This window comes from Coregonus lavaretus (assembly GCF_964263955.1).
Source record: "Coregonus lavaretus genome assembly, chromosome: 5".
Classification (NCBI taxonomy): domain Eukaryota; kingdom Metazoa; phylum Chordata; class Actinopteri; order Salmoniformes; family Salmonidae; genus Coregonus; species Coregonus lavaretus.
The window spans coordinates 40,426,147-40,436,009 of NC_139992.1; the positions used below are offsets into that span (position 1 = coordinate 40,426,147).

General features: G+C 46.3%; 1 protein-coding gene across 2 annotated transcripts in view; it reads right to left on the reverse strand.

The window, feature by feature from the left end:
- Nucleotides 1-9,863, reverse strand: part of LOC311130154 (cyclin-dependent kinase 17) — a 33,434-nt gene that overhangs the window by 3,832 nt on the left and 19,739 nt on the right. For both annotated transcript variants that reach the window (XM_084162841.1, XM_084162840.1), the window contains 8 exons: nt 6,408-6,574; nt 5,379-5,543; nt 3,580-3,713; nt 1,115-1,240; nt 819-875; nt 589-703; nt 315-409; nt 98-160 (listed from right to left, as the gene is read on the reverse strand). In XM_084162841.1, coding sequence (XP_084018967.1) covers nt 98-160; nt 315-409; nt 589-703; nt 819-875; nt 1,115-1,240; nt 3,580-3,713; nt 5,379-5,543; nt 6,408-6,534 — 882 coding nt within the window. In that variant the 5' untranslated portion in view covers nt 6,535-6,574. The remainder of the gene's footprint in view (nt 1-97; nt 161-314; nt 410-588; nt 704-818; nt 876-1,114; nt 1,241-3,579; nt 3,714-5,378; nt 5,544-6,407; nt 6,575-9,863) is intronic.

Below are 9,863 nucleotides of genomic sequence, written 5' to 3' on the forward strand. Positions count from 1 at the left end.
CATGCAATGTTAACCACTATTATGCAGGGTTTTTTATATATTTTTAAGTGTCTTACAGTACAGTGAGTGCTAGGCCATTAGTCTTGGTCATACTCACCTTGACGTTGTGCATGCTCATGATGTTCCCACAGTCGTCCATGTACTGCTTCAGGTCCTTATCCTACACAGGAAGTGAGGTCAGCAGTCAGTCAGACAGGAAGTACATGTACAACAGCCTACGTTGGACAACAAACACCTCAGATAATTGGGGCAGATATTTGACTACAAAGACCAGCATGCAGTGTGAGCAGAGTGAGGAAGTAAGTGATTCTCACCAGGTACTCGAAGACCAGCGTCAGGCTCTTGTCTGTGTGGACGATGTCGTGTAAGGTCACGATGTTGGCATGTTTCAGGTCCTTCAGTAACGACACTGGAGAGAGAAGGAAAGGGGTAATATATTGACAAAGAGGAGGAACAATAGTTAATGAGAAAGAGTGAAGAGTGAGAAAAAAATAGAAGTTAGAATGTAGCATTGAAATCAGAAATGGGAGGATGAGGGAGAGGAAGATGAAGTGATAGAGGAGGAAAGGTAGTGAGGTATAGACTCACCTTCTCTGATGGCGGTGCAGGGTGCTCCCTCCTCGTGCTCCAGCCTGATCTCCTTTAGCGCCACCAGGTTGTCAGTCAGCTTACTGCGCCCCTTAAACACTGTAGCATAGGTCCCCTATAGAAAGACTAACTGGTTATGACCGGAGTCAAAACTAAATAACAATTGGGAACCTCTTGTGAAAAACATGTTTTCTGAGTTTATAGGAGTATGTTTGTGTGTGTTCTCTGACCTCTCCCAGTTTGTCCAGTTTGATGTAGGTCTCCAGCTTCCCAAAACCAATCTCCGACTGAAAAACAGATATAAAGAGAGAGAGAGAGATCATCCTTCGTGTTGTTACGTCTTTTTCTCTGTGTTGAATGAAGTCTGTACAGTATACCTTCATTCACTACACAAGATTACATACAGAGACAGTCCAATTCAACCTCATGCCTGTTGCCACAGAGACAACCAGAAAGGAGGACGGTTATATTCCTTCAATCACTCTCTCTCTCTCTCTCTCTCTCTCTCTCTCTCACACACACGTACCAGTGAGGCCCTGCGGGAGAGTCGGCTCAGGGGCTGGTCGAAGGTAGGGCTGCTCAGCTGCAGCTTCTCCAGGTAACCGTCAGGGATACGGATGTCAGCAGGCAGAGACAGACGCTTGTTCAGGTCCTACACACACACACCAAATTGAGTTAGAGACGTAACATACACATCACATATATCATGAGTCCTATCGATACACATCACATATATCATGAGTCCTATCGATACACATCACATATATCATGAGTCCTATCGATACACATCACATATATCATGAGTCCTATCGATACACATCACATATATCACGAGTCCTATCGATACACATCACATATATCATGAGTCCTATCGAATACTGCGTCTGTGTGTGTGTGTGTGTGAGACATGTAGACAGCAGAAAGCTCCATGACTTCACCCACACACTTTGTCCTAGAAATGACTCTCTCCTCTCCTCCCACTCCTCCTCACCCCGTAAAGAGAGAATAGAGGCGCTTATACAAAAATAATCCATACATGAAAACAATCGTTATTGAAGAAGAGAAAACATGGCATCGCAGATGCACATCAAATACATGCCTACACACACTCAACACAAAACGGACAAAAACAGACAAACACAACATAGGTAAGCAAACAAGCATTTTCACACACTATTGACACAAAAACACACCCACCATAGATATCATGTAACACATGTATATACCGCCAGCGATCTCTCCCCCCATAGAAACAGATCAAAATAGATGTTCTCTCTATAGATAGTGATATGAATCAGTGTATTGTTACAGCCTACTAACCCCAAACACTTGGCTTCAAAGGGAACAAATGGGAAGAATGACATGTACCCACATGAGTGTGTGTGTGAATCTGGTTAGATGTAGTAACTGAGATGACGTGTGTGTGTGTGATTATTCAGATCGTCTGATGATTACCATCTAAAGCTCAAGCACCTCTTGTGCCTCTGCTCAGACTGCTCAAATAAACACTTGGCATCGAGGAGAAATAGGTCAATCCGTGTGTGTGTAATACCATAATACTGATATACAGGTAGTCAAGTACTGCTTACACTTCTCCAGACTGACCACCAGGCAGCACAATGTCACCAGGCTGAGGAAACAGCATTCCTACCAGTGATTCTATAGGAACTCAGTCAACAGAACCAGTGAGACTACCATTAACCTGCACCAAATATATTATCCATAGTATAAATTCTAAATAGTCCATGGGACACCAGGAACTAAGGTCAAACTTCACAGCATTCACACACATAGAAAAAAGCAAAAACGAGTCACACAGAGGAAAGGAAAAACATCCCCAGTCTTAAAGAGCGACTGAGAACACGCCGATTGGCACGTGTGTTTTCATGTTGCTCATTAGAAAAACAAGAGATCAGTATTGGAGATGTTTGTCCCCCATGAGACACTGTAGACGAGGAAGCCTATTTCACTTCCTCAAAATCCCCAGAATGAATCTAAGATAACTCAAGAAATCTGTAATTAAAGTTGTTGGTGAGGATGTTTTAATTGCGCAATTTTACATCTAACCAATGTGTTTGGTTGCGATGTGTGATGCATTGTCAAATGTAAACAAAGTCGGAGCTGCTGGGCAGGTCTGTCTCACTGTCTGTGGTATTGGATAGAGAGCAATCACCACAGCTGTTCACCCCATGTTAGTGGGCAAATGATCATCTTCAAATTAAAACTCAACCTCCATTTTACCCGTTGTGACGCACAGATGTTCCAAACTCCGTTTTGGACGAGACTGACTTTATGACCAAAATTATCCTATTTACACTTTGTAGTACATTTTGACACTAGAATAACCTTTTCTGACTCATACTGATGCCACATCAGTACGTTTTCAAAGGGATTCCTTACTTTTTAAAGGCAGTCCCTCTTTAAATCCCAGGTTCTTGCTGAGCTAAGTGGAGCAGTCTCTCTCCCTGTCTCCATCCCACTCCCTGTCCGAGGTTCCTCTCAGGATTGTTGACCAGCTATGTGGCGGGGGATCGTCTGGAATCTCAACAGTCAGAGGCCAAGCGTGTCACAGATTACTATCGCATGACAACTTTCCATTAGTCAGTCAGCCAGTCTGTTTAACTGTTAGTGGCCTGAACCAGCTCATACTTTCCACCCTGCCTGCCATCAACCCTCCTCTTTCTCCATCCCTCTGTCTTCCTTTCTCTATCCCACTACCTCCATCTCCATAACTCCCTTTCCCTCCACATCTCTCCCCCGCTCTTTCCCTCCATCTCTCTACCCTCCTCCTCGCTCTGGTCCTTGGGCAACAGGATTCATATCAGTATTCAGAGTCAGACAGTGAAAGCCTCGTAGAGAAAGAGAAGAGAACAGAGATGGGGAGCAGGGAGAGGTGTAGTTCCCTTATCGAGAGACAGGGATTGGTGGTGGGGGTTGGTTGTGGAGTACTCCGTCATAGAGTGACGGGTGTGTGAGTGTGTGTTTGTGTACCTCCATGGAGATGCGTCGTTGCACTCTATTCCTCAGACACACCCCGCTGGGCGACTGCACCTCGTCTGACGACGTCCCAGACGCCTGGTCACTCTCCCCGTCTGAGCCCATCTTCAGGTTCTCATGGACGATGTCTTGGGAGGAAGAGTGGAAGACGAGAAAGAGGGAGGAAGAGTTCGAGTTTAGAAGCTGAACATGCTCCATTTCAACATTGTGTCTGGAAAATGACACTCATGATCTTCTATGAGATAAACATGGCAAGGAATTGCTATAGCTTGTGTCAAATTGAGTCAGCAGTCTGCTGTTTTTAGTAAGAATGGGAGAGAATTAGTTGGAGACAGAAGGAGTGCTCTCTCTCATTCTGTCAACAGTTACAGTTTATGGCCTGGTCCCGATCCTACAACCGCTCTCCTTCTCTCAAGTTCCCTTCTTTCATCATCCTGCAGTCTCTCTCTCTCCTTCTCTCACCCCTTCCCCCTCTCACCCCACAGGCCAAAGATTAAACAATTTAACCAACTCTGCTTCCTCCAGAGTCATAAAACTAAAACTACAGCCTCTGGTCTAGAACACGGTGCGTAGTGGGGGGGGTGAACTAATGAACACACCGATGATCACACACACTAAACATACATGCATTCACACAAACATACACACACACAGTGTTAATGAGTAGCTGTATCTGAGTGTGCTGGCACATATTCTCTCTGTCATCATTGTGTCAATACCTCCAGCCCAGCAGCCTGTCATCATATCATCCAGCACACTGTACTACTGTCATCTTCACCTCCCTTTCCTTCCTTTCTGCTTCTCTCTCTATCCGTCTATCTTATTCTCTGTCTACCAAATACCCCTCTGTTCTTTCCAACTCCACTCTCTTTCCTCACTTTAGCCCTATTTCTTCTCTCTCACTCTGTTCTTTGAGCTAAACAGGCATATAACATAGTGTGACAGTGTGTTCTAATCTAGTTTCATCTTGTCCCAGATAGACTTGCCTGGTTGTCTGTTCCCCCCAATATCCCCAAACCAAATGTAACTCTAACTGGGACAGAGTTCAGTCTGAGGAGAAGCGCTTCATGAAAAATTATTGACCGCAGACCATAATAGTTGGCTCACCCTGGAGACCAGAGAACAGCAAGGAACAGCTATCGTCATGGTGATGGCTCAAAGAACATGCAGGGGAGACGTTTGTCCTCAGACACACACAAATGTATGAATTTACATTTACATTTACGTCATTTAGCAGACGCTCTTATCCAGAGCGACTTACAAATTGAATCACATACGCACACAAACATCTAACTTTTAGAAGCAAATATAAACCTGCACAAACACACAGTGAAGAATGAGAAAGGTTGACTCATACAACAATACTTAATTGAGAGAAAGGTTAGAGATAAAGATGGAGAGACAGACGAGTCTGGTGTTGTGTGTGATGAAATGTCACACCATGACCGTGTCATGACGGAACTCTCAGGGGCTATGACACACTTCCTGTTTGTCCCCTGTCGCCATCTGCTCTTTCTCAGTCACTTCCTGGTGCACAGGTACGAGAATGCCTGTCTCCATGGCAACTCACCCTGGCAGCTGGGTGGCCTGGCCATGAACGAGAACAGGCTGTTTATAGTGGTGCTGCTAGTGGGTGTGTCATTAGTGAAAATGCCTGCATCTTTGAATGAGTGTGTGTGACGTGTGTATGTGTGTGCATGCATATGAGTGTGTGTGTGCAAGCATGTGTGCCGTTAGTGTATACATGCATCTCTGAGTGTGTGTGTGTTTGTTTCTCTCTCTGTGTAACTCACCGAGGCGGCTGCCATTGCTGGGGAAGGTCATGAAGGATCCCAGGCTTCCTCCGATGACACTGTGTGGCCTGCGGAGGGGGGGCTTCTTGAAGGAGCCAGTGTACTGGTGCAGGAACGAGTGCATGCTGTGGGAGGAGGGTGGTCGCCCATTACGCACGATCGGCTCTGCAAGGAGAAACAATATGTCAATCAATTAGCCAATATGTCAATCAATCAGCCAATCTATTGATCCATCTATCCGATTCATCACGCAATCTACCAATCAATCAATCAATCAGTCATTTGTACAAGTAGTTCATATACGGTTCTGTCTTCTGTTGAGCAGAATTCAGTAAACAGAGTGCTTCCTTGTTTCGTTATGTTTTACATAAAAAGGGTAGAAAATAACACTTATGCAACCTAAAGTAGGTCAGAGGATTTTAGCTTCATACTTCAACAGCTATAAATGTCTGTTTATATGTGAGTGTTTTCCTTCTGTCTTTTCCACAAATATTGTGGCAGCATCACCTGCCGTCTCCCTGCGTTGTGTGTGTGTGTGCCCCAGTAGGTGTTTCATCCCACCAGGCTGCTTCTGTTGTTACATATGGACATAGAGCTACTCTCTAGGACACGATCATTCACCCTGCTGCTCTCTCTCGCTTTCCCTGTGTGTCAATTTCCCTCTCTTTCTTCCTCTATGTGTCTCTCACCCGTTCTCTCGGTCTCCCTCAGGCCATTGGCACACCAAACTCTCATTAGCCATCATATTGAATCACTTCAGAAGGCAAGAAAGGATACTGTTGGCTGCCAGCTACATCAAACATTTCAACTGTATCCTCGGGGCGACCAAAGGGCCCTAATGTGTGTCCACTGGCTGGCTGTATCCTTCTCTACTGGCATTCAGTCAAGACTCACTTCAGAATAGTAACATTATTAGTCTCTAATCACTGGGACTGGCACAGAGCTCTGGAGTGGGTGTGCGCTCTGTTTGTTTACTAATACAATCTATAATACTCACTCACACACACACACACACACACACCTACTGACCGTTGTCCTTGTTGCCGCCGTCCTCGATGGTCATCTGTTCGGCCAGTTCAGACAGAGACTCGTCTATGGTGTGGCTGGATCGCAGCGTCAGGGACAGACGCCGCTTAAACCTCTTCATCTTCTCCATCACACACTCCTCAGGGTTGGCTGGGCTGGGCTGGCAGGGCCTGTAGAGCACAGAGGGCAAAGGTCAGCACTGGACCTACACACACACTCAATTATTTTTAACGTTTTAGTCATTTAGCAGACGCTCTTATCCAGAACGACTTACAGTAATGAGTGCATACATTTTCATATGTGTTTGTACTGGTCCCCCGTGGGAATCGAACCCACAATCCTGGCGTTGCAAGTGCCATGCTCCACCAACTGAGCCAGACACACACACACACACACACACTGTGGTGGCATAAACAAATCACTTGTAATTGTCTCGCTAGTCACTTCTAGTCCAATGTTGCTCACATAGCGACATGCTAGCTTCCTTATCTTGAGATTGGTACAGTTGGGTTGGAGTAAGTACGTTGTGTTGTGATTATGTTATTATTCCAGTATTGTACATGCTACCAACACATGAACACACCTACATATAGACAGTGAGAAGCCCAATCCTTAAGCTGCAAGAGTATGCATGAGAACATAAGTGTGTGTGCTAAAATAGCACCCTTCATAAATAAACTACGCCTCCTTTTAATCTAATATTTATGAGGAGTAGAGGAATACTGCAGTCACTGCACCTCTCCTTAGCACTCAGTACTAAGCTAGGGCCTTAATAAAGCATGAATTAAACATGAATTTAACAGCCAAACATGAATACTGCTTTCCTTAATTTCAAGCAAAATGCATTAATACACACACATATCCACACAGATGCAGACACACACACACAAACACACCACGCGCAGACACTCATCCATCATTTATCAAAGCCATCTCCTGTGGCTAAAATGACATAATGAGAGGTGCAATACAGAGGTCAACTTAAAAATTCACAGTACCAGCTAAATATAGGAATAGCAGTCACACACACACAGACCCACACACACACAGACCCACACACACACAGACCCAGACCCAGACCCAGACCCAGACCCAGACCCAGACCCAGACCCAGACCCAGACCTCCCCATCAGTGTCCTCAGACTATCCACACCCTAATTAACAGCAGTGGTCGTCATGTGGTTGTGTCCTGTGGTGTGATTGGTGGGCTGCAGTGACAGATCTGGGCCAGCGGCTGGAATGATTGGCCAAGGCAGGCTGGCTGGCTGAGTGTGATGGGAGGTGAAAAGGCCAGCAGACTGGGAGAACTGGCCACATTCCATAGCAACACAAATACCTGCCTGGTCCGATGGTATGGCTGTGTTTTGTGTGCATCCATCCGTGTAGGACCTACTGTATGTGTGTGAATGTATCAATGAATTATGTGGTGTGGATATGTTAGTGTTTGATTTATGTGTGTATAATATGCATAAATGTATGTAGAATACAGTGTGTGTGTGTGTATCTATCTGTGTATGGTTTATGTGTGTGTGTGTGCATGCGCATGTGTGTATGCATGGTGTGTGTATCAGTGTATGGTTTGGGTATCAGTGTGTGTGTTTATGTGTATCAGTACGTGCGTGTCTGTGCATGCTGACACAGCAGTAAGCCAGGTCACAGGAAACACCTTGCTCTCTCTGCCTCAGGCCAGTTTCCCTGCCCATTGTGTTGCCGCGGTGACGCCCTCGGGCGAGCGGGACCCCCCCTTCTAACCCCCCCCCACACCATCCCGTACTGGACACGGCGATAACACACTGCCAGCCAGCAGTGGGATACAGTAAGCCACTACATCATGAAAACATCCTAACACAGCACTAACCTCACAACATTTATATTTACATTTGAGTCATTTAGCAGACGCTCTTATCCAGAGCGACTTACAGTTAGTGAGTGCATACATTTTCATACTGGCCCCCCGTGGGAAATGAACCCACAACCCTGGCGTTGCAAGCGCCATGCTCTACCAACTGAGCTACAGGGGACTACATCAGACAGACAGACACAAGATTATCTAACTATCCATCTCTCCATCCATCGACACTGTGTATGCAAAAGTATGTAGACTTCTTCAAATGAGTGGATGCGGCTATTTCAGCCATACCCGTTGCGGACAGGTGTATAAAATCAAGCACACAGGCACCGCCATAGGATTCCACCTTTCCAACAAGTCAGTTAGTCAAATTTCTGCCCTGCTAGTGCTGTTATTGTGAAGTGGAAACGTCTAGGAGCAACAACGGCTCAGCCGTGAAGTGGTAGGCCACACAAGCTCACAGAACTGGGCCGCAGAGTGCTGAAGCGCGTAAAAATCGCCTGTCCTCGGTTGCAAACTGCCTCTGGAAGCAACGTCAGCACAAGAACTGTTCATCGGGAGCTTCATGAAATGGGTTTCCATGGCCGAGCAGCTGCACACAAGCCTAAGATCACCGTGCGCAATGCCAAGCGTCGGCTGGAGAGGTGTAAAGCTCGCCACCGTTGGACTCTGGAGCAGTGGAAACGCGTTCTCTGGAGTGATGAATCACGCTTCACCATCTGGCAGTCCGACGGACGAATCTGGGTTTGGCGGATGCGAGGAGAACGCTACCTGCCCCAATGCATAGTGCCAACTGTAAAGTTTGGTGGAGGAGGAATAATGGTCTGGGGCTGTTTTCCTTGGTTCGGCCTAGGCCCCTTAGTTCAAGTGAAGGGAAATCTTAATGCTACAGCATACAATGACATTCTAGACGACACTGTGCTTCCAACTTTGTGGCAACAGTTTAGGGAAGGCCCTTTCCTGTTTCAGCATGACAATGCCCCCGTGCACAAAGCGAGGTCCATACAGAAATGGTTTGTCAAGATCGGTGTGGAAGAACTTGACTGGCCTGCACAGAGCCCTGACCTCAACCCCATCGAACACCTTTGGGATGAATTGGAACGCCAACTGCTAGCCAGGCCTAGTCGCCCAACATCAATGCCTGACCTCACTAATGCTCGTGGCTGAATGGAAGCAAGTCCCCGCAGCAATGTTCCAACATCTAGTGGAAAGCCTTCCCAGAAGAGTGGAGGCTGTTATAGCAGCGAAGGGGGGACCAACTCCATATTAATTCCCATGATTTTGGAATGAGATGTTCGACGAGCAGTTGTCCACATACTTTTGGTCATGTAGTGTACCTTTCTCCTTCACTCCCTCTGAGATCATTAGCTCAACTGTATACACTGGAGACACCATCTGTCTGTCTAGACACACGCCTCTGTCATCCTTAACATTCCTCTGTCATTCCTGATGGCATGTGCGTGCATTGCAGGAATCTCTGAAATCATTCAATCAATGATGGTCTGGATCTGTGGCTGCAGTTTACCCAACCCCCACCCTGATACACCCTCACCCTGACACACCCCCCACCCTGACATACCCTAACCCTGACACAACCTCACCCTGACACA